Raw genomic sequence first — 25,284 nt, 5'->3', positions numbered from 1 at the left:
TATTTTAGGATGATGTGGTTAAGACCGTATTTCAAACAACTGTTATTACACAAAGAACATTTTTACAGACCACGAGACTGCACCAAAAATAATACACAAAACTGCCTCAAGACAGCAGAAGGGGAAACAAGTGAAATAAAGGCCACTGTGCTCTAGGATGTGATTTGCAAGGCTGGTTGAGCCAGAACATCCAACTTTTCACTGGTATTTTTGCCTTGGTAAGTGAATTGGAGACGCAATGATCTTTAATCCTCACCTTGCATTTTCTCTAATTTTGGCATATACAAGTTGAAAAGAGAGTAGATGCGCTCAGTTTCTCTATCTCCATCTATATCCAGTTGTATATTTGCTGGCAGGCCTCTGTAAGGCATCAGAGAAGAGAGGTAAAAGTTATATGCTTAACAGTGTATTATGGCACATAAAGCACTTAACAAGGAAAACAAAAGTGCGTTCTCATGAAAGCCAACAGATTGTGCAACAGCTCAAAACCATCCATGTTTTCCCAAAGGAAGAAGACAAGTTCAAACTTCTTTATGCCTCTATTTATCCAGCATATTTTCACTGACTTGAAAGAGAAGACTGTATCAGTACCCAGACATTTTGGTGAATTAGTCTGCTACAACCAGATGGAGGAGCCAAAGCACTGAACTTCCAACCACACAGGTCTTCTATTCTAACCAGTAATACAGTCTCTTCATTCCCCTCAGTTTATAGAGGAAAATTGCTTCCTACAAACCAGACAATACATCTTTAAGAGGGAGCATGAGTAGCCCCCTGAAAAGATCAGTTTAGAATTAAATCTATCCGCAGATGAGTGCTTCAGGAATTTGCAAACAGGATATTGAAGGGACTTCTGACATTTTTATTAATGACAAATGATCAAAACCAAAGTATTTTATCCCACAGCCAACTCTTATTACCATCTTTAACTCTAAAAAGTCAACATTTTGATCAAGACATGCAGAATCAGGAATACCAACAGATGGCCTCTGAACACTGGTTCACCTGGCAAATCTTGGTTAACTGTGAGCCTGCAAGTCACACTGCAGAGACACAAATACCCATGGCAGTACCTACACCTGATGGCATGTTGAAACCCTTACCCTGTGCAGGGTGTGCAGCCAGGTGTATTATCTGCAGTAGCTTTACAGCAAAGCCAGTGGCCATTAAGATAAGCTGAGGGATGGTAGACCGTGAGGCGCTTCTTGTTGCACTGGCTAACTTTGGTGAGGATATCAATCCAGTCCTTGGCCTCCACACAATTATTTGCTTGTATATACAAGACTCTCCTTTCAGGCTGGATCACCTGGAACATCTGCAAATAAACCACAGAATAAAGCACCAGAATGAGTCAGTGAACCTAAGACTAGACTTGGAGCGAAGAATTATTGCAGGAAAAACACAGCATACTGAAAGAATGGACTGATAAATACATTTCAACACAAAACCACACAGCAAGTGTGCCCTTAAAAGAACAAGACCTTTCACCTGGTGCAAGCAGTAAGATACCATTCCTGTAGGAGATGATTTACAAATAGCTAATATCCACTTGCTGCTTGGGTCTCAACAAGATTTGTTGTCAGCCTTGGGGAAGCAGTTTTAATAATGCTGCAACTCCAAGTTTTGGAAGGCTGACAAAGGAACCCAGTGCTGGCCTGAAAGGAAATGCTCATCAGCAGGAGGCAGAAAAGAAAAAAACAAAGAGTTTGGATCCAGCCTTAGTTTAATACTGCCATTTCTCTAGTCCTTTTAACACCTGCATGACCCTTGCCTTTTAGTAACTTCCATGCTTCTGCACTCAACTACAGCTGCTATTAGAAAATCACAGAAATACTGTTTCTCTTTGATTGAATCAGGCAGTTTAAATAATTACACATTAATTCTGCATCACGGCTTGGCCACTGAAAATCTAAACTAAAGCTCTCCTGCCTGTTCAAAACAGCTTGCAACCTACCTAAAAGGGTATTTATTATCTTGAAGAAGGAAATTTCTGATGCACAGCCTTATTGCTTGATTACACTGATCATGCACTGAAGATTACTAGGCTGAAGTTAGTGATCCTAGCTGCAAATTTTGGAAAGGGAGATTTCCTTCATTTCCTCTAGCTTCTGCAAGTATTTAATTTTACTGCATTTTCTTCTCTTTCAGGTATGCCTAAATTATCTTTCTCCCCTCTACTTCCTCATTTGATTATTCAAATCATTTGACCGTATCATATGGAATACAATTTTCCAAACAGCTGTTTTAAAAAGAAAACCAGAGAGGTGCAAACACACACACAAAAAAAAGACCAACAAAAAACATACAAACAAACCAATCAATAACAACAAACCAGACCCAACAAAATTAAAATTTGCCTTTGTTTGTTACACGGACCTGAAATATTGGCTTGAATTCTGCACCTAGCTGGTTGGGAGAATGTTGCAGACTGGTACCAAGCACAATCCTTCCTTCCTTTGTGACACTTTTAGATGTACATGATTCCAAACAGCAAAGGGAAAACTCAAACAACCATTTCCCTGGATCTAGTATCCCTATTGGTATCAGGCAATAATTAGAAAGGCACAATACACAATGGCAGTGTAGGAGCTGCTTGGTGTGATCAGTCCAACAGCATCAACTGCACACCAAAGAGTCCTTTTAATAAAACTCTTCAGGGCATAACTGTCAATTTCAGTCTAGGAAACAGGGAAGGAAGGAAGAAAAAGGAAGACAGAAGCGTGTAGTTCAACCCTCACATTAACTACAGGGAAAATAATTTTAACACAGAACTACAGGGAAAATAATTTTAATGTCCTGCTGGGGTAAATGGAGCCTCCTGCATTCCAACAAAGGAACAGATTTAAGGAGTATGGCTTTGTGTAAGGGGATACCAACCAAAGTGATCCAACATATGGCAACGGTTACTGAGGAGCCCACAACTAAGCCAAGAATTTCAAGTGGCTGCAAGGCCTTTACACTACCAAAACCAGTTGCCTCTCAAACAACACAGAAGACCCAAACAGTACTTAAAGCCACCCTCACACTCCCCAAACTGTGCTTAAGAATGATGAAGGTTACTGGCCTTACTGTCAGACAGGCAGATTTATCATGAGTGAGAAAGACACACTTGGTGCAATTCAGAGCACAGATACACAGAGAGTATTTATACAAAATGTGAATTTTTATCACACTTAGCACCCATGAGGGAATATCCATTGCAAATACATCTGCTGTGGTGTTCCGAGAATCCTGATCTTGCTGCAGTAATCTATTTATATATGGCAAGAAAAATAGGAATATATTAGCACAAGAAGGTGGTAACAGTATTTTCTACTGTTTATGGAAAGACTGAATCTTACTTTCCAGAATGGATGTAGTCACCTTGATATTCCAAGTAATACTGAATTTAAGCAACCAAAATAGCACAGTGTTTTTGATGTTAACAATAAAGCCATATTTTTCCTATAATGAATCTTCACAATACAGACATATTTTGGTTGCTCAGTCTAGGTCAGTAGACTCAGCATGAGTTACAAAACTATAGCTCAGCTCCTTTCCACAGACAGTGAGTTTTATCTCAACTGTGTGGCTGCTTTCAGTTCAATCAAGTTAGTTTGCAGAGTGCAGATGACAACAGTTCATCCCATGTTACAGCTGCCTTCTGATAGCTTAAAGTATTTTGCAGCTTGGTTGGTTTTTGCCTATGTAGTAGAGTTATAAACACCAGAGCAAACTACACTACAACTGAGATGTGTTCTAGAAGCAGATGGAACTGAAACTTACTCCATGCTTTAGCACAGAGAGAGATGCTACCAAAATAATACCTGAAACTGGGAAATACTGAGGAGTCTAGAATTGTATTTCCCTTTTAACAAAGAGCTGTTCAAGGAACCTAGTATCGAGGGCAGGTTTGGGCACTGCCCTGCATGGTGCTCACAAGCAGTGTAGACAGCAGGAAAGACTTAAAGGCAGAAAAAGATAAAAGTCACAACTATTTATGTGCATAAATAAGTCTGTAGTAGATGCATGTTAAGAACCGGGAAAAAAACTGAGCGCTTTTTTTGTTTTATTTTAAATACAATTTTTTAAGGACTGGACTCAGCTTTACAGGCAGAGGTGTATGAAAAAGGTTCCCAACACCACCCAAACTGATCAAGTCTGTTCTTACACAATACAGAAGTTGGCAGTAGTGTTCCATGCATGAGAAATACAGCTGTGTTTTATTCCTTAACGTGGCAATCAAAATAGTAAACCATACCAGCACAGCGCAGATGTTGTTTTGGTACATAACCTAACCCAAATTAAACAGACATATACAAATACATATATATATGTACTTTCATTAAGCAATAAAGAAACATAATAGCTAATGAAGAAGTTGTGATCCTTCACAGTCATAAGCAGCGAGCTCCTCCCCACCAGAGAGGCCTGACAGAAAGGGCAGGGACTTGATCATTTTACCTGTGTGTGACCTTATAGAGCTGACAGCTGATCAGCAGTGCTCAGTACTGAGTGTGCTGCAGATCACAAAATCCAAAGACTGCTGACTGGGCTGTTAAGAATCTGAATGGGCTGTACTTTTGGAAACTCCTGCTACTATATACAGAACAAGCAGCTGTGGTTGTACATCTTTCAATAGAAATCCAATCCAGGTTACAAAGGGGAAAAAGGCGATTAGGCTGGTGGATCTGGAGCAGCCTAACAAATACATTAATGAAGATGACCTACTTACATTTTTCATTTTGAAGGATTCCTCCTCTAGCCTTTCCACTGCCAGAATGTTTTCAATTGGAATGCTACACAGAGGGTGATCACCTGCAGAACACACAGACACACAGATAATGAGCCACTTACTCCAACTCATCTTCACCTTTTGCCCTTTTTCTAAGGGCTGATACAGTTGCTTTGAAGATCATTTTGACTGCATAAGAAAAGAGGAAAAATCTTTCACTCATCAGGGATTTCCTAGCATGGTCTTTAAGTATTATCTTAAGTAATTTCTGTTTTCAGCTGCACTACCTTACATTAGCAAACCTCTTAGAAACTGATTGCTGCAGCAGGACACAGTATATTTACTGCGAAGGTGACAATGAAATAAATCATTCCTGTGAGCTGAACTGAACTAGTGGTGATGCAAGACCTCAAAGTTGAGTGTGAAATGATGACTGGCATGATCTGAACATACTTCCCTATCTTTCTTACTCCCTATGTACTTACATGATGGAAGGAAGTGGTATTTGTTGTGTACTATTGAGCAGACAGGAAGAATTTGCAAAAAGCAAAATCCTTGCTATCAGGCAACATTAAGTGAACACATTTTGAAAGGCAAATCCCTGTCGACTGCACCCAGTTGTGCCAGTGCTACAGAATTTATGAGCATATGCTGAGATGCATCTGAGAATGTTCAACAGAAACCCAAATCCCAGCTTAAGGTTTGTAAGTTTTGTTTCCTAGGACAATCTAGGTAACTGCGAAACCTACGGACAATGTTAATAACTGATATTAGATAAATATTATCTACTATTACTTTGCTAACTTACAGGGTACTGTGCTATCCAAGAAGCTTCTCTAACTGTCAATACAGACACTAAAAAAAGAGCAAGAACATACAGGCTGACAGACATGCCTGCACTGTGTCTTCTACAGCTACAGATCTAGATCTCAGTCTTCTACTCCTACACAATCCTTATGTTTAATCTTTGCTTTAATGTACCAAAACAAGACAGGCAAACCTTTGTTACCTTTGCTTTTCTGATAGGTAAACTCATGGTTTGTCAGGTGAAACCATCTCTTCTTGAAGTTTTTCATACCAAATCGTTTTCTTCCTTGCGCTCTCTTGATCATGAACCTAGTAAACAGGGTACCAATTGTTACAATACACCAGCTTTTAAAGATACATGCTTATGTACATGGATTTGTATGTGTATATATATATGCATACAGATACATGTCATCACACTTGCAAAGCTTTACGAGGGGACGCAGAGTATTTTCTAATTATTGAGGCCTTTTCTTGGCAAGGAAGAGAGTCACATTTGGATAGGTTTAGTGCATCTATTAGCTAGGTCTGTCCTTTTTCCAGACCTAGATGAGGGGCAAGACATGTACCTTGACTTGTAGTTAGTTAACTGAGCTGCAGTTTGTGCCCTTTCTGCAGTTAAAAATCCAGCTAAATGGTTTCCTAGTACAGCAGGAAAAAGGCAGAACACGGTTAGTACTGCTCTGCTAAGCCCAACCTTTTGACTCTACAAGCTTTTTTTTCTTTTTTTTAAAGCTATGAGAAAGCTCAAAAGGTTTAGACTATATTTAATAATTAAAAGGCAGGTATAAAGCCTCTGGAGCACACCTACTGTACCCTTACGTGCTTTAATCACTCTCAAGCTCTAGAAACAGAATCAGGATGTTCCACAGCCTCATTTGCAATTGCACATAGATACTGCAGTTGGAAATGCAATTTCAGTACCATACAAAGTGATCTCATGGTTGGAAGGTAGAGCAGCCCCCACCCCTTTTCTAGCAGATTAGGGGTGCTCATTTAGTGAGTTGTCAGTTTTATTTAATTTCAAACTTGAATGAGTTTACTGTGAAATTAGTTCACTGAGAAACTGTGATACATCCACCACTTTCTTAACCTCTAAATCAATCCAAAAGCTTCAGTGTGACTTTGGTGACTTCATACTGCTCAGCATCACTTTTGTTGGATAAAAATGTGCGTGCATATGCAGTAGAGAGTTGATAACAGCTACTCTCAACATTACATTAACTATTGTGACAAATACAGAATAGCATAATGGAGTGGGTAAAATCTATTTACTACAGAGTAGTTCTTATCAGGTAGGAAGGCACTATACAGCACAAAGAGCCCACAGAGAGAACAGCAAATGACTTGAAGATTTTTCAATAGCAGAGCTAAAATGATTAGAACAGGTAATACTGTTTCTTGCTTCTGGTACCTTCAGTCACAAATAACTACAATACATCTGACCAGACCACAGGTCTGTTTAAAGCTCAAATTGAAACCCCAGTTCCTTCAGACTTTAACTGTTTTGTAACCAGCTGGGCTGGTGCCTGCTGCTTATTCCAAGTGTGTGGGCAAAAGCTGACAAAGACTGTCTACAGCAACAGATTATTTTTTTTTAACTGGTTATGGTCACAGATCGCTTATTCTTAAGATACTCAGACAGTTACTGTCTTGGTCCTTATTCTTGGAATACTAGAGAAATATTTAATAAAACCATGTGATTCAGGTCATCACCAGGCTCATTGGCAGTAGCCCTCAATTCCAGATTAAGACAAATTTCAAAGCAAGAATTGATATCCTTGGGCAGGACAACGTCCTCTTCAAGTTAGTTTCTAGTCCTTCTCATGCCAACACTTAAAGGTGACTTAAAATTGCAAACTCTTACAGAGCCTCCCCTCTTTGAAAAATGCAAACTCCATGTGGCAGAGCTAAGAGCACATTTCTAATTAAATTCTTCATAGTTGATATAGCCAAGAGAAAAATGTGCTTTTATTTTCCAGAGATAGGTGACAAGCACTCAAAGTCACAGAAGTTATAAGGTCAACTTCTTTGTTTCTAGCAATTGCAAAATGTATGAGAAGTCAGAGCAAACAGAAGCACAGAGGGAGAAAAAGTCCAAGATTAAACCCATTTAGTTTAGTACCACAGTACAAGGTGGTTGGAGAGACTGTTTCTTCTCATGCTTACGGCAGACCTGAGTCTGGATCTGCCTTAGCCTTGCTTGGAAGTATCAACACACCCTTTTCACCAACAAAAACAACCAGTTCTCCTTTTCATTCTCTTCCTTTTGGAAAGAACCAGGCAGGCAGCTGGTAAGCAGTTGGTAAGCAGTGATGGCATGACTGATGTCAGCAAATCCAAGTGCCAATGACTAATCTTTTCATTCTAAAGTACATATGCTATAGCTTTCCATTTAAAGCTCTTAATAGAGACAAAGATAGATTAAAAAAATAAAAGAAAGCAAAAATATTGCAAAGGCAAATAAAAACACCATTCAATCTGGAGAAGAATCAAATCAAAGGCTGTAAAAAATCCCATGACAAAACATGGCAATAATGCAAAATGTCAGAAAAAAACAGACTGCTGAAAGCCACTTCTTAACCTCGAGAATAATTTACATGAATGCTACTTAAGAAGTGTCTAGAAAATGTATGGTCTCTTCATCACTTCCAGTAAGTTCATCAGGATCCATACAGTGCTTCTTGGTGCTCTGCCTACAGATACAAATCCTTTATTCTCTATTTACAGCAGATTTTTGTTTTAAGGGGAATAAAATTAAAAAAAAAAAAAAAAAATCAACATCAAGAAATGGGTAACTAAATGTTCTCTGCTGGGTTTACACAGGCATTTCAGGATGGTTAAACAGAGTACTTCCTCCCCAAAGTTAAGTCAGACAAATCTACTGCTGCAATGGACATGCTGTCAGCCAGTAGCTACAGCAAAGCAGCAACTGCCTCTACCATCTTACCTGCATGAACTATTACCATCAACTTTCTTTACTGTTAGTTTAAGAGTCCTTACAACAGCAGCCACAGGCCGAGCAAGAAAAGACAGAAAAAAATCAGACAGGAGCAAAAGAAAGACAGAGGCAGAAAAAATGTTTTACAGTTAGAGGGCAAATGTTACAAACTATAAATTTTTTTTGAAAACAAAAAGAATGATAAATGTACAGAATTAAAATAGACAAAATTGCTTCTAAGGACAGAGGTTTATCAGAGAAGTGAACTGTCAAGGTTAAATAGAAGGGGTAGTCATGTTTTCACTGAAAATGTAGTTCTTGCATTACTTAAAGAGACCATGAAAGCTTAATTTCAAACAGCATTTGAGCTTACTGAGCTCTGACAAAAATTTGGATTTTTTTTTTACTTTCTTCCTCCCAGCTCAAAAAAGCTGTTTCTACAGTGCACTTAGATGATCTTAACAACTCAGTTTTGTAACAAAAAATGTCAGCAATTGGTATCTGAAACTAACAGAGCATATGGAACATGCTTTCCAAAAAAGGAAAGGTACTAAAACTATAAACTGTTCCAAGTGCATGTCAAATTTTCCTCGAAATGGCCGTGATAATAGTTAGCATATGAATCTTATAGGGCAGCAAAAGCAAATTCCATTTGCAGGCTTTGCCCTCATTAACTTATTCAGTATCTGTCTTCACAGTCTTCGCGGTCTTCACAGTGGAATTTTACAGCTTTTATTCACTGGAGTTCAGGAAGAAGACCCCAACTTGATTTTAGTACAACGCTGATTTAAGTTTATCTTGCCTTAGCTGAGCTAATTAAGTTCTACAGGCTTCTCTTTCCTCCTTTTTTTTCAACACACATTTATATTAAGATGTTTAAATCAAATGAAAATATGTTCAAATCAGCTATAGCAACCACAGGGAGGAGAAATCGCAACACAAGAATTTTCCTACATTCTTCTCTGAATGCATGAACGGAATAGGGGTGGCAGAAAAAGAGATGGCTGCCTTAGAATGGGAGTAAGCACATGAGTAGAGGGTTTTGTTGCACATGCATACTTACCCTTCCTTAAGTAATATAGGTTGCTCTATGCTCTTGTGATCTCGTCTTCCTGAAGATGAAATTAGATCTAGAAACTAAAAGGTGAACAAAAAGCAGATGTAAAAATGACAGGACCACACTCCCCAAATCAAAATCTTTCAACATTTGCACAGCACAGAGCCACAAGAGAATATTTGTAAGAGTAGTTAAACAGAAGGTAATGGCAGAAGCTTGAGGAACTTGGGAGGTTTCCTAGGTTGTAACCTAAAAATAGCACAAAAGCTCTTAAGCAGTAGAACTGCAGATGCCCAATACTTCTTGCACTTCTCCTTTGTTATGTGGATCTTTCACTTTTGGACTAAGCAATTTTCATCACAGATCTGCAGCATTCTACAAAACACACATCTCAAAAGCTCTAAGCAACGGCTTGTTAATCCAACCTAATTATTAACTAGAAATAGATGCAAAGAGATTTTACTATTCACATACATATAATTTGATACAAGTTTCTTGAATATTAGTTATCAGGAGTCTGCTTTTCTCAACACACTTCCTGGTTTACTAACAGTATGTATTGCTTTCTAAGATTCAACTTCAACAGCACAGCAGGATTTCTGGAACCTTCACATACATTACTTACATTTTTTACTGCATCGGCATATTTCTGTTCATTGAAATAGTCATAAAATGTAGCCATGTAAGATTCCTTGAAATTGGCCTGAAATACAAAGCCAAAAACATGCATATCATCATAGAGTTTATACAGAAAATATCATTGTTAATAGCAGTACGTCAGGAGGAAAGCCACTGCAGATAAGACAGAGTTCTTTTCTGGCCAGAAGTAAAATAAGCAAAGTGCTACTTTCATGTTATACAGCACACATTCAGTAGTACCAAACTTTTTTTTCAGAGACATAGCAGAATGCATTTCTTATGTTCAGTTACTACAGTTAATAATGTATTCTTCAAATGCTTCAAAATTCTGCTTTGGCTTTTAATTTTCCTCTGGACAAGAAGTGTAAGAAAAGGAATTCTACTGTCTTGAAGGATTCATAACTGAGGTACACAGTCACCCGCAGTTGCCTGTGTGAATCCTAACAAGACCCCAACCACCCCGAACTACCACCAGCTACAGCAGTGCAGTGCCTTAGATACACTTAGTTCAATCAAACATCCAGAGTATGGGCATCTAGATCTAATCTCACCACTGACAGACAGGTAACTGAACTGGTATGAAAAGGAAAGTATAGCCCTTCCCCTTACTGGGTGACTTTTCTCAGTTGAGTTTTAAAACGCTGAAACAATCTATAAAGCCTGTAGAGTTGCTAATCGTGTATCACAGATAAGTAGAGAACTTCACAGGTTCTCCTGATCATTGTCTTTCTTCCAGAGAAGGAATGATAAGCTCTGAAGTAGACTTCTAGCTTGGTCACGCCATTTGCTTTACTGAAATCTAGTTCAGATTAAGACAGATTTAGTTTTCCTCTAAGCATGAGAGGCTTATAATCAAAGCAAACATAACCAGTTTTGCATAAGCCTAGTGCAATTCAAGTATTTTAAAGGCTTAATTACAATTAATGATAAAAGATTAAAAAAATCACTTTCCTAAATTAAGCCATTAAATGAAAATAGCATACTTACAGATTTAGATTTTGATAAGCTGCCTAGTGTTTGAATGGTTTTAGAGATAAGTGTCAAAGTTCGAGAAGTCTGAGGATCCTAGGAAAGAGAACAATATTACATAGACTAGCTATTTAAAATAATGAATAGAGGAAGGTAAACTGTATTTCTTTTTTCATATTTCACTTGCAGAAAGGAAACAGAAGATTAGAAAATAACCCAAATAGAACACTGCAGGAAAAGAGTTGCTTTTATTTTAAAAGGTTTTTGACTCTTAAGCCATCATACTCCACAGCTACCCTACTGACCTTCAGAGATCCAAAGGCAATCGCTCGCAAAACAAAAACAATCTTTTGATTGGATTGGATTTTGATTGGAGGATGCTGTCCACATCCTCCCCACTCCCCGTAAGAACAACTACAAGAAGCCTGGCATACATTGCTTAACATCCAAAATACTTCCAACACTGCTGAAAATCAATCCAGCATTAATGTGATATGGCAAAACCAAAGCAATGACCTTCCTTCCACAGCAGCTTAGGCCACCTACCTTGTTTATCCTTAAATTTCACTCTTCTTCCAGTATCTCCCAAGTTCTTCACATACAAAGTCATTCAACATATGCTTCATATCCAAGACAGATAAAACAGATCTTTGAACTAACAAAGGTACTTTTCCTAAAGGCTATTGAATTGAACAAAGAATTTCGACAGACAGACTATGGTGACAGAACCATAAACATAGCTAGAAAAAAACTGATACAGTACTTACTGGATGGTGTGGTGTAAGCTGAAAGAGGTTTGGAGAAAGAATGGCAGGAGCAAAGAACCTCAGGAAAATAAAGCTGCTGACAGCTGTGTACCTTACATCTAGGTCACCTATTTAAAAAACAAACAAACAAACAAAAAAAACCTCTACTCAGCATTTCAATAATCCTTCCTGAAAAGCCTCATGTAATTATCACAGAGCCTTGAGAGAGCTAACTCAAGCATGTGCTGGGTAATGTATATATTTGCAGGTTACAGGGTTAACTGATGATAGAGGATTTGGAGCCAGATATCAGCTAGCCTAACCCAAGGAAATGTCAATGAGAGCCTCTTTAAAAATAAGCAGGTCCACAGTAAACTACAAGAACACCAATCACTCTTCCACCACACAGGGAATTTCATAGACATCTGTGATTCCATATATGCACTAAAGTACGATGAATAATTTACATAGTTCATGAAACGTTCAGGAGAGGCCAACTCTCATTTACCTACTTATAGCCCGAAGTACAAGCGCTGTACAGACTCCTAATGTATCTATTCCAGTTGGTAGTTACAGAAAAGACGTTTTACTTCTTTATTTAAACATAAAGAACATGACAGCACAGTCAATGGCTTTTTGCTTGAGCTTCCCTACTCTGAAGTGCCTGTTTAAAAGCTGAACTCATGTTACTCTCTTTAACACTTCCTTACTGTAATCTGCATCCCTTCATGAAAATACATAGCTTGGTTGTTTTGCTTAATTCTGGTTTTACATTGTCCACTTACTCTCACAGAGTCAAAACAACTAAGACGGACTGGAAAGAACTGCCTCTTGACAGCCAGAAAACCTTTGCAGCACATGGGCTCCTAGAGCAATGAGCTTGCAGTAACTCCAATTTATAGACTGGCTTTTATTACAGATTGACATACGAGCAGAAAATAATTGCACTGCATGGAATCTACAGAATGAGCCATTACACAGCCCTGAACATTTGAAAATTGAGCATGCTTTGCAAATACTGAACCCATAAACACATACCATCATAATGACCTTTATAAATGCTGTTTTCCTTTGAAAGTTATAAGGAAAAAACTCCAATCATCATTAAAAATCAATGTTCCTTGTGGAGTGAATAATAGATGAAAAAACAGCATTAACATACTGCAAATATTATTTTGAATAAGCTGCTGTTCAATTACTAAATCCAACAGGGATCATGCAGACTGCTAGACTACACCTGTGTTTAAAACTATCAGTTATGTAAAATATCTATAAGCTCACCTTGAAAACGTTTGGCAGCTGATTCTCTCAGTGAAAAGAAAATATCGCACATCACTGTAGGGCAGCTTACACCAGATTTTGTAATTACAGTAAAAATGCGATCAACATATTGCCTCAGATTTTCCTGAAAAAATGCAAAGATTATGATAAAATTAGTATAATTTCCTGCAGTGGAAAGTGGTACTATTCCTGGTTTTATTCATAGTGGCATCATTAAAAGATTCCCACTTTCAACATTATACACTTGAAAAACAAACTCTCACTCAATTATACTGTTTGGGAAATGCACATATTGAAGTAGAAGAGTAAAAATATCATTCCTATCAAGCCAAACATTAAATGATACAGCCGTATGGCATATCATTCCTTCTTCTAGCACTGTTTACTACATCATCAGCAGAATCATAGAATCATTAAAGCTGGGAAAGACCTCTCAGATCATTGAGTCCTACTGTTAACCCAGCACTGCCAAGTCCACCACCAAACGACATCCCCACGTGCCACATCCACATACTCTTGTACATTTCTAAGGATGGTGATTACACCACTTCCTTGGGCAGCCTATTCCAGTGCCTGACCACCCTTAAGGTGAAGAAATTTTCCCCCAATATGCAATCTAAGCCTCCCCTGATGCAACTTGAGGTCTTTTCCTCTTGTCCTGTCACTTGTTACTTGGGAGAAGAGGCCAACCCCCACCTTGCTACAACCTCCTTTTAGCTGTAGAGAGAGAGAAGGTCTCCCCTGAGCCTCCTCTTCTCCAGGCTAGCCACAGGCTAAGTTATCCTTGTCCTCAGGGCAGCAGGAGAAATCATTAACTTTCTACAGGTATTGCATTTATAGCATAATGTAAAGCTGTTGCAAAATAATTATAAGGGTGGTGTCAAGAAAGCTTACAGTGTATTCTAATGACAAAATTATTTGCAAGATCAAACTTCTGAGGACCTCAGTTAAACTTGATGGCATGAACAGAGACTATCTTCAAAATCTAATGCATACCCTGTTATTTTCCAGGTTTTCACCATCTTTTAATTTCACAGGATCAATTTCACAAGGTTTATGGACCTGGCAAATCTAGAAAAAAAAATATAGTGAACAATTGGTATACAAGTTTATTTACAAGTAGAAGAAGTTTTGTAAAAAGCATAATCTGTTAGCTTTTGAGATGAGGGGTAAAAGGCAAAACCCCAACTTTATAAACAGTATTTTTTTCTTTTAACAGCAAAGGTAAATTATGTGTGATCTTTATTTTTTCCCAAAAAGTAGCATTAATTCATTCTACCCTTTCCTTCAACTGAAATGCAGAACTGCTCTTTAGAATCTCTCAAGCAAGGCAGTTCAAGAAAAATCCTGTTTTTCCAAAATAGTCACCTTTGAAAGTATATCCATATTCTTTAAACCTTGACATTTTCTGATGAAACATTAAGACAAAAACAGCTGAAGAAATTGTCAAATCATTTAAAGAAGTCTGTGGTCTGAAAGTACTGCCCAATTACTGCACTAAAATACCCACACTCACCATTCTGGACTGGATAGATAATAAACCACTGTTACAATACAAGCATCACATGCACAGTTATCTAAGAGTAACTGTATCCCTGTATACCCACTGGATGAAATGCATTACTTACAGCTTCACAACAGCTTTCTATTGTACATACTATTTATTAATTTCTCAGAAACAATATATGCTAGTTTTTATAAAACAAAGCAATGTGCTTTAATAATAGAAATTTTCCTCTCCCTTTAATGCAATCCAACTGTTTCTGAATTGGGAGACTCAGCTGTGGCTAACCTAACACACAGGATCCTAAAGCAGAAACAAGCTATTAAGCATTATTCCGACAAAGTGTTCTTAAAATGAGAAGTAATAAACAGTACTTGTTCCCTAAAGGCCTTTATAATGACATTCTACCAAATAAACAGTCTAAACTGTTCTTACCTCATCTATAATTGGCTTTAGTGTAACTTGCAGATAATGCATCCCTGCCAGTTTCATTGTCTCATCAATGCACTTGGAAGTTAACGAGTTCCCTCTGAAAATGGTGTTTGGATCTCTGGAAGTGAACAATTTACTGCAATTTAGTCTCTTTGTAATCAACTGCTAATACACAGAAATAAAAGCAGCAGTGAAAGGTGACAGAATCCTGGGTTTGAATAGTCAGGCAAGACTTCCCTTTGACACCAGCCTGCCATCAAATGCAGTCATGCAGCATTTAGTGCACTTCCAGGGTATAACATAAAAGCAGCAGCCTTGGAAAATCCAGAGGGACTACAGATCTTCTTTGTATTAGCATCATGTGCTCAGTGCACTATCCAAATACACAGCAACACACAGGCTCAAATCAAAGAGGTCTGCAACACAAATGTGGGAAACACGTCTGTTTTCACATGCTACTGAACAGTGCTAATTTGAATAAGGGAAAGAGGAAGTGATTTTAGTCTCACAACTACACTGGATATTGCACGTGACCTACTACTCCCACCTACAAAGTAAGTACTTGTGAGCTGGGAGGAAGAAGAGAAGGCAGGCTCCAATGACATAGTTCTAAGGGACTTAGAGCACTGTTCTGTGACAACACAGTGCAGATCCCAGTTCAGCCCAGAGAACTGTGTGGCAAGGTGGCATCCTGCAGACTCCCAGGTTTTTCTGAAAAAAAGCTCTTTGCACAGAACTCATCACGTACTACACATACAGCCTCTGTGACCAATAAAGCTTCGGCCAGCTGCTCTATCACGTACCTGTACCTCCCTTGCTTAGCAATGTACATTATGCAAATAGGTACATAATCAATGATCTCATCTACAATAGGTACAATCAAAACCTGTGCTTAGTGACAGCACACCAAACCTGGAACTAAGTTACTTGCTTGCTCATATACACACTGATATCTTTTCTGTTTTAACAGCTTGCTATGGTTGTACTCATTTACAAGCAGTAACAGGAAAATTACTTTGCTGGATTCATCATTTTGTTTCACAAAAAAAAGTACGCTCACTGCCTGTTACAAATGCCAGAAAGCCCTGAAAACAAACACCATCTTTGCTGCTTTACCACAGGAACGTGACTGACTACAGATCAGCAAGTCTCCTCATGCTGTAGAAACCATGCTGTTTCAGCCAACCTGCAGCTCAGAAAAAATACACCTACCTACAGCAAAGAACACACTTGATCCCTCAGACACTCTGAAAAGAGGCAACCCACACAAAGACTTTATTTTGCACTAAGGAAGTTTACAGTCAGTATCTGTCATTCCCCTTGACTCCCAGTTGTCTCTTCCACTGTTAATCAAGAGCATAACAATACAGGCACAAGGCTTGTGGCAACAAATGTTCTTTAGGACCTGCTTGGTACGAACACTGTGATCTTATGCTACTGAACTATCAGCCCACCAGTAAATCAAACACCGAACTCAAAAGAAGCAACTGAAAAAACCCAACTTCATCTTCTGCCATCCCATGCCAAATTCAATCCCATCCTTAATCCTTCGCCCTCTAACTGGGAAGATTAGACACACAGCTTGCCTTAAATATTCATGATTAGGAAGGAACTTGCTTGTTGTTCTGAACAAATTAAACGAACACTCAGCACTAAATGATTTATTAGCACATGATAAAGCTGAAATTATTTCATATGAACAGCTGAAGATAATGTAGAATTTTGATTATCAAATATACTTAAGACTGAGAAGAGTAAAAATCCCTGCTCTCAGATGTTAGAACAGCCTTGCAAATCATTTTCACAAAAAATGATGGGAACTCCTCCTAAAGGTCAAATTAAGCAGCTCTTGAGAGCAGTGAAAGAATTTATAAAGAATCCTGCCACTCAGCTAGGAAGAACAGGAACCACTTTGACATTTTCTTCTGAAATTGCGTATTTCTAGAAAATGAGTGAAGGATTCTAGCAGTAGCCAATGCAGGTTAGGTATGCTCGATAGCAACTTGGTTTTTGGTACTTACTGAGTTCTCTTCACTTCAGCATTCGCAATGGCACTTATGAAAGGCACAATTCGGCCATAGTGTAAGAAAAGCCTGACAAGAGGTATGGCCGCTTCCTGTTTCTCTCTGCAAACTTCACCCAAAATATGTGCAGCTGATGCTGAAACAGGCTGAACAGTGGAAAATAAAAACTTTGAGAAATCCTTCCAGAACAATCATTCATTCTTTCTTTCCCCATTAGCTTCTTAATGTAGAACCCCACACAACAGTTGCAATGGCCAGTTACCCAAATGTCTGTATATAACGTGGGTGGATGTTACATCACAGTTTTTGTAGGTTGTAAGTTCTGGTCACAAGAGGGCAGCAATTTAAAAACTATTACAGTCCAGTCTCTTTTTATTCCCCACATTTTTAATGGCTGTCTTTCAATAAATGTCACCTGCCTGGGAAGCAAGTGAAGAGAAAGAACTCTATCTAACCCTTTGTAATTTCAAGTCACAGTGAGTACAGAACCCAGTTCTTTTACTGAAAAAACCAAAGCACCATTACAACTGTAAAAAGTATACATAAGGGCCCACACGGTCCAAATCTCTGATGTTTCAGGATTAGTTCTTTAGTTTGGGTTTTTCTCAATTATGCAATCAAACCCGTTCCTCTCCAGTGAAGGAAAACAATTGAACAAACGGAAGCTTACTTGGCATTTACACATGTAAAATTAAGAAGTCACAGAGAATATGCTGCTGCTAAAACCACTGTGTTCCTGGGTGTGCCTTCACCCACCATACAGATAAAGATCTCTGCAAGGACTGAAAACAAGCACCAGGGATATGCAGAGCTTAACAAGGCTCTGAGGTCTGAAAAGGAAGAGCTGACCTCTCTGGTAATTACACACCTACGGTGCCAGCAAGATAGTGACAAATACTCAGACCCCTGTGAAGATGATCTGCAAGTAAATAACAAACAACACAAGTTAATTACCTCAACATCTGCAGATTTTAGCAGGATGTCTCTCAGCGGACTGTAATAGTCTGAGGAAAAAACATGGTCCTCAGTGTAAACCACATTTAACCTTAAGGAACCGAGGTCATCAGGTTTCAATGACTTGTTACCATTATCTCTGGGCTGCAGAAAATACCTGATATGCAAAAAATAAGACAGAAACTTCGTGCTGAAACACAAGATTTTCTCAGGCTATATATGAGCACAGAGAAACTGTACAGATACACAGTATTTATATATGTATCAAACTCGAGAGCTCCGAATCAGACTTCTTAATTAAGCTTGCCAGTCTGTTTTGCACCAACTGCAACATGGGAAGTTCTGAACATAAAGATTTATGTAGATATGATTAAAAACCCACACACTAAAACCATAGCACTGCTGATGAACTGCAGTAAATAGTATAAAACCAACATACTAGAACTCCCACATGCTACAGAGAGGCAGACTGAAACCTCTAATCACATTATCAAAACTTCTTGTTCTTACACTTGCTAAGATTACTTTGGCTTGCTTACAAAAAAGATACAAATTAAATCCATTTAAACTTTATCACATAGCAGTAATTACTCTTAAGTCTTCAGAGCAGACATATGTTTCTACTTATTCTCCAAAAGAAAATGTCAAATACCATGCTTCGTAAGAACTAGACTGTCGGAGAAATTTCAAAGGGAGCCTCAGTTCTCCTAGAAACTCATCACCAAACTTCAAGTTACTGGCATTCCAAAGATCAACCCTGTAATAAAAACAAATAATTTAAAATATTACTAAGAAATTTAAATTTTTTTTTTAAATCCCAACTTTTTTTCCAATTTTTTTTGGAGTTTTCCCCTCGAGTCTATGACTTAGAAAGACTTGAAACTGTACAGCAATGGTTTCCAAACAGTAAAGAATAACCTTACCTTAGGTTTCTGAAACCTTAAAATTCACCTCCATAAAACATTAGTGAAAAATGTCATTCAGATTAACTTTTTCTCATCTGTACTGTTTCCACTGTCCATACTGATAAAGATTCAGAGGGCTATCTGGCTATCCCAGATAATGGAAAAATACAGGTAAAATGGACACCAGGGGAAAAAGCACAAAGTTATTTAAGGACTACATATCCTCAGAGTCTGTCTAATTTGGGATAACTAACAGCTAAGTGGCAGCTTTACAGAGTTAGTTCTACACAGTTTTTCCCAGTTTCTAGCTTCTAGGAAGACTCCTGTGTCAAGCATACACATTTATGGCACCTAAACTAGTTCTGCAGAGATATTCAAAGCCTTAGGACAGTTCTACCATTTGGTGTAATCTGTGTATTGGCTGAAGCTTACACAAATTTTGGCACTCGGTCCCTCACATTTGGGAAGTTCTGGTGCCTATCTGTAGATTTCTTCCCTTTCATACGCTCTTCAACATCTGGATGGAAAACAACTGCATGGAGATTCAGAGCAGAAGTACTGGTGTCCAACCCAGCATGTAGGTAAACGCTACCGTACTCACCTTGAAGCAAGGGTTTCAAACTCCAGGGTATTTGTTTCTGTATGTTTTTTAAGGTTTTCTCTAAGAGCTATTTCTATTAAAAAACAGTATCAGCTGACTATTTTGCAGCTAAGTGACAGCTTGAATGTGCCTTTAACTTTTGGGGGTAAAAACACTACATGGAAATAAATACAGGTTTTAAATAATGACAGTTTTTAGAAGAGCAACTGTAACTCGGATAAGGTGCAAAGCCAACCAGTTGTGGACATATTTACACAACCCTCCTGGTGTCAAGCAAATCACAGTAGACTGGCCAAGGAGCAGATGTCAACAGCCCTGTTAAAGGTTTATCCTATCTTATGCAAGCAAAGAATACACTACTTTTAAGTCCTCTGAATCTTGTATCTCTTAACAGCGCCTCCTGCATCAGGTGTCATACAGTAGGCACACCATCAGCTCCCACTGCATGCCTGCTAGCTAAAGTTCTTCAGACTCTGATAATTTGGACAGTATTTCTGCCCAGCAAGAACTCTCCAAAAGGAAAAAATCTTCTTTGAAAATTTGGCCTTCTTTCTCCTTTCTCCATATTTGATGGGTTATTATCTTGCTAATCAGTTCAGACAGCTAAAGGCAGCTTCAGGAGGAGAGGAATCTTTAAGCCTATTTACACAATCAAACTTACAATTTACCAAGTATTTACAGGCTACTGGTTTCTAGTTTATCCAAACTCTTTCAAGATGCCAACTAGCAATAACACTTTCAAATACAGACAGCTAAAGCAGTTACAGTGCTTACAGAAAAACAATCAGTGCAAGGGATCTGTACAAGAGGAACTAACAAAGTAGATCTCACACTATACAGTAAGCAAAGCAGGCATACAAATTCTGAAGTTACTGGTTTGTGCTCTTGGAGTACAAAGAATAAACAGAGCATATTAAAAATGTTCATACACAGACCTCAGAGTCTAAAAGATCACTGTTTCCCAAGATTTTTAAAAGGCAAAATTATGACAAGTGTTATTCTGAAACTGGTCAGATTGTAGTCACAGAAAGAAACAAACAGGAGAGAGGGGGAGGAGAAACAATGAATTCACCAGAACATCTGGTCCCCCAAGTGTTGATATGCCCTGCCTACAACTTCCTACACCCACTCAAAAAGAGAAAACTTTTCATAGCTTTAGAGAGAAATCATGAGAGACTAAGTCTCCTCTTTACTCTGTGGAATTGTATGTTTCTCAGGAGAGAAAAAGAAAACAAATCCCCAAACCCATAAACTGTATGATCTGTCCAGAGGGCATGGGGGAAATCTAACTCTCACTAAACAGAGTGGAGGAAGTGAGTGGGGGTGGAAGGGGAACCCAAGATGGAAACAAAAACACACTGTCCCACAGGGGACAAAAGCTCTAAGGAGAATTTGCCCAACCAAGACTAACACTTTATCTGCTTTTGCCTGTTATTTAGGTGCTTAATCTTTTCCCAACTATTTCGCAAGCCTGCTCTCAAACTATTCCAGTATATCACAGTGTACCAGACTGTGATATACTGGTTTTCAGGAATGACACACTTTTCTGAAGCTCAGCTCCACATACATTATTGTTGCAGATGAGTCATTTGTCCAGACAATATATTTAGCAAGTAAAACAACTGTATAATTTCATTTAGCCCAGTAGTATAAAATAAGAATCACTGAAATATTAAGCAGTATGTAAGCACTGTACACCAATGTCTAGCGTCTCCCTCAAAACTATCAAAAAATCCTTCAGAGAATCCTGGCTTCCATTTAAAATCAGTGCATGGTTACAAAGACTAGACTGGAACTTCTGAGACATGGTGTAGTTGCCCTTTTCATCACACATATCCCATGGAATATGGGGCATGGTACTTCATATCTGCCTACACGATGCAAAGCTTTGCACAAATATAGTCTAGCACTAGGCCTAGGCCAGCTGCTGTGCTGCAACACTGACACCACCACAGCAGCTCAGCGCTGCACCTGGGCCTTTGCTTTTACTCCCATGAGCTAGCTGTGGTTGTGCTACCTTTGCACAGCCTGACGCAAATGTTCTCTGTGAAAGAGCTCAGCTCTTGCCTCTCTCACATATGAATAGTTTCCTTTTCCTGCCTCACAGAGTCATGGCAAACACAAATCTATTAATGCTCCTGTAGTGCTGTGATACTACACTGACAGGCTACATGAACCAGCAGCTGACTGTCAAATCAGAACAGCCCTCAATCCATTCATGAAGACAGATGTGTTTTGCTTGCTGGGATTAAGTATTGTTCCCCCTTTCTGGTCTCCCCTCCTTTCCTTATAGCCAGTTGCGCTTCTGAAGAACTGTGGAACCTTCTCTGGTGAGAATACATGGGGAGGGAGGCAGTGCTACTATTCTTCCTCCAAATACTAACATAAAGGAGAGGGGAATTTCTCACCACCTAATGCAGATATAGCAGTCTTCATTTACTGTGAATACAGATCACCAGATGGCCCAAGTCTCCAAGTTTCAATAGTATGTGATGGTAAGATGCATGTGACACTTTCCAGTTTTGCACCTCCTATTGTTTTCTCACCTCTCTTTATACTCACCTCTCCCCACAGACACTGTTGACTGGCCTCAGCAGGTTTTAAAATAGTACTAAGAGGGTGGCACAGGGTGGGGCAGGATTGTGTTGGTTTTGAAATCAGAATTGCTTTTTCCTGTGCAACTGATTTCACTTTTACCATACCAAATCTTGCAATAAAGGGTTAAAGTTGGGAAGGCAAAAGAGAAGAGAAACTGTCTGTGCCCCAGAAAAACTCTGAGTTCAAGAGTTTCCTTTCAGGGAAGAGGGACTTTACATAAGTTGCTAAAATTAAGTGATAAAAGAAAATATACTCTTTAACTGAGAGCATCACAGAGCCTCTGGGCTGTCCTGGGCAACTGAGAGAGGGAGGAAAGGGGAGCCCAGATATAAAAGGCTGTGCTTAATGACAACTTCATATTAGTATACACACAGTGTACATGACAAACAAAGGAAAATAGTAAGGATCTCCCCTGCATCAGAACCAACATACGTATTCAAGATACAATCTACAGGACAGTGGAAGTAAATAAACATACAGATACAGTGACAAAAACTCATCTTGATGCATCAACAGAAAAACTATGCTTGCCACTTTGCAGACAGTCTACTACAAAGTTACACAACTTTGGAAGACAATTTTGAACTAATAATGTATTTTATATTACCTAATCTCCATTTTGTCCACTTCATCTACATCTTCAATGTCAAAATGGGATTTCTTGTTGTAGCTACTGGGTCTTGTAACCTAATAAAAAGGAGTGTAGTGAGCTAAATCATGACAAGGAGGAAACTTTTAACAGCTTTATCTGATACAAAAACATTCTGATGTAACTTTTAGAAAGCTTTGGAAGAGCACAGTATTTTACTACCAGCAGTGACTTCAGTCCTGATACTGAAAACATTCATACAAGCAAGTAAACATGTTGACTAAACAGATTACTGACTATAAAGTGGTGGTTACACAATCACATCCAAGAGTAAGCAGATACTCTTGGACTACTCTGTAGTTTTTTTTACAGAGAAAGACCATCTTTAATATTACTACAGCACTTTAAGTTTACATTGACAATAGAAAAATACCATTGAAAGGAACACCACTTTCATTATCCATCTAGGGAAATAAAAGGGTAATTAATATTTGGGATTTAAATACAGCTGTACAACACACACCCTGAGGCACTCTGCAGATGGCAGGGAAGGAACCACAACCACCCTTAAAAACATTTTGCAGTGTACCCAATTAAAATTGGGAAGTTCTTCCTGTCCTGATATCCTGGAAGTCAGTTCAACCTGCCCATACAACAAATACCAAGCAGACCAAGTATCCAAGAGACCCTAGCCTGTGTTATGCATATCAGAATATAGAAGCAGCTGCACAGTTCACCAACCATATTTGCAAGACTGATTAACAGGAAAGCACAGGCAAAGAAAAAAGGAAAGAAGTATAGAGCATTAGCATAAAAAGTTTTAGTACAAACGTTTCTTAAAATTTGTTTTCTACCATGACTGTAAAAATACTTCGATGTTGTATTTTTGTACAGTGTGTCAGAAACTTAAGAAAAAGGTTACCCCACCCAGCTGAAACCACAGCAGGAACTGATCAAATGCAAGGGTGTATGATGATGTTTGGGTTCAGCTCCTGGTTCCTGCACACAGAAGCTGAACTTTATTGTAGGCTTGAATATGCTTGTGGCTTCTCACCCACAAAAATTGGCATTTATTGTAAACTTGACTGTTTGGTTTTGTACTGTACATGAGATGCAAATGGCAATTAAGGGAGGCAATGGTACAGTTGCCTAAGTGGAGAGGAATCAGAAAACCATCTTTGGCACAGGACACTCAGAGTCTTTTGTACATGTGTGTGAGGCAGGCAACATTTTCAAAATGATACACAAACACTAAAAGGTACTACTAGCAGCACTGGAGACCAAATGCTCCAGACTAATGGAGTCAAATGCACCTGGTAAGCCCAAGAGCACTGTGGATTTAAATACAGTCTACAACTTCAGCAGTCAAACACAAATTCCTCACCCTAGTCTTGCAAACACTTCGCTGTTTCTGCAAAGTATCCTACAGGCCTGTAAATGACAGTTTCTACTACCACTGTGAAGCTAATGGTGTAATTTTTAATAAGGAAGCAAACTTTTAAGTCTCTAAGTAACCCAGGAGTTGTTCCAAAAAGCTGCAGCATAGGTGTAACTTATGGCATGTCCCTTCTAAGTAAATACTTCCTAAGAAGTTTTGCTGGATCTGCATGCATGACATCTCTCTGTTTACCCATATGACTACTTAGTGTGCACATCAATACAGCTCGAGAGTGGTATTCCTAAAGAGATGGTGGTATGGAAGTGGAGATGAGGAAACTCCCAGTCCACGGTGCTACACTAGCTGACCCATAACATTGTACAAAAAAGGGGGCAGAACTCTGCTGTGTTGGTCCCTTTCATCTGACAAAGCTGGCAAGCCATTTATCAGCTGCTCAGGTTCTTTTTTCAGCACACACAAGTTTACAAACGGGTCCCCAGCACTTCCCTCTTGAGTTCCTGTAAGAGGACCATTTTCCTGTAGCCGCACACACAGCTCCACACCACTCTGCAGCTGAAACAGTGGTGAAAATTGCTCCTATCAGGTGCAAGTTTCATTCACAGCACCCCTTAAATAAGCGTTCTATTTCCCAAACCAACAATAACCTATTTTTCATTTAGAAAATTAAATCTGTGTGACTTTTTGGTAGTAGAAAGAAAAGCACCCATTCACTGTCTTTTACAGATAAGCTTCTTCCTTGGAGGCTTGGACAATCACAGTGCTGCAGGCTGCAGGGAAGCTGATGAAGCTGTTTAGAAGCAGAAAGTGACACCACTGTCAACAGCATGAATCTCTCAGCTCCACAGGAATCGGAGCACTTAGTTTGCATGCACCAGCCACAGGTCTGCCCACGTCTCATTAGTGAATGTATTTCCCAGTCAGTCACAGCAGTTCTACTGAACCTTGTTCCTTGAAGACGTTTAGCCTGATATGTACTAACTACTCTCAAAATGACATAAATCTATGATGGCTCTGTCTGCACTAAGGGTATGTTTATACTTCAGAGCTCTGGCTGATTCAGTCACTTCCCAAGCTCTGCTCTTAGCCTCTTAGAATTCATTTTGCTCTGAGTTATCAGAACAACT

At 38.9% G+C, this 25,284-nt stretch overlaps 1 protein-coding gene across 2 annotated transcripts in view; it reads right to left on the bottom strand.

The window, feature by feature from the left end:
• RASA3 (RAS p21 protein activator 3) overlaps positions 1-25,284 on the bottom strand; it is a 131,454-nt gene that overhangs the window by 4,092 nt on the left and 102,078 nt on the right. The window contains exons 8-23 of one of the 2 annotated variants that reach the window (XM_048327276.1): positions 22,780-22,859; positions 18,721-18,825; positions 18,069-18,225; positions 17,112-17,260; positions 15,094-15,208; positions 14,151-14,225; positions 13,155-13,278; positions 11,895-12,001; positions 11,146-11,223; positions 10,145-10,222; positions 9,526-9,599; positions 8,472-8,519; positions 5,724-5,830; positions 4,715-4,797; positions 1,104-1,315; positions 257-360 (exon numbers count right to left, since the gene is read on the bottom strand). In XM_048327276.1, coding sequence (XP_048183233.1) covers positions 257-360; positions 1,104-1,315; positions 4,715-4,797; positions 5,724-5,830; positions 8,472-8,519; positions 9,526-9,599; positions 10,145-10,222; positions 11,146-11,223; positions 11,895-12,001; positions 13,155-13,278; positions 14,151-14,225; positions 15,094-15,208; positions 17,112-17,260; positions 18,069-18,225; positions 18,721-18,825; positions 22,780-22,859 — 1,696 coding nt within the window. The remainder of the gene's footprint in view (positions 1-256; positions 361-1,103; positions 1,316-4,714; positions 4,798-5,723; positions 5,831-8,471; positions 8,520-9,525; positions 9,600-10,144; positions 10,223-11,145; positions 11,224-11,894; positions 12,002-13,154; positions 13,279-14,150; positions 14,226-15,093; positions 15,209-17,111; positions 17,261-18,068; positions 18,226-18,720; positions 18,826-22,779; positions 22,860-25,284) is intronic. The other variant, XM_048327285.1, reaches the window with a different exon arrangement.

This window comes from Corvus hawaiiensis, chromosome 2 (assembly GCF_020740725.1).
Source record: "Corvus hawaiiensis isolate bCorHaw1 chromosome 2, bCorHaw1.pri.cur, whole genome shotgun sequence".
Classification (NCBI taxonomy): Eukaryota; Metazoa; Chordata; class Aves; order Passeriformes; family Corvidae; genus Corvus; species Corvus hawaiiensis.
This window is presented reverse-complemented; position numbering and strand designations above follow the sequence as displayed.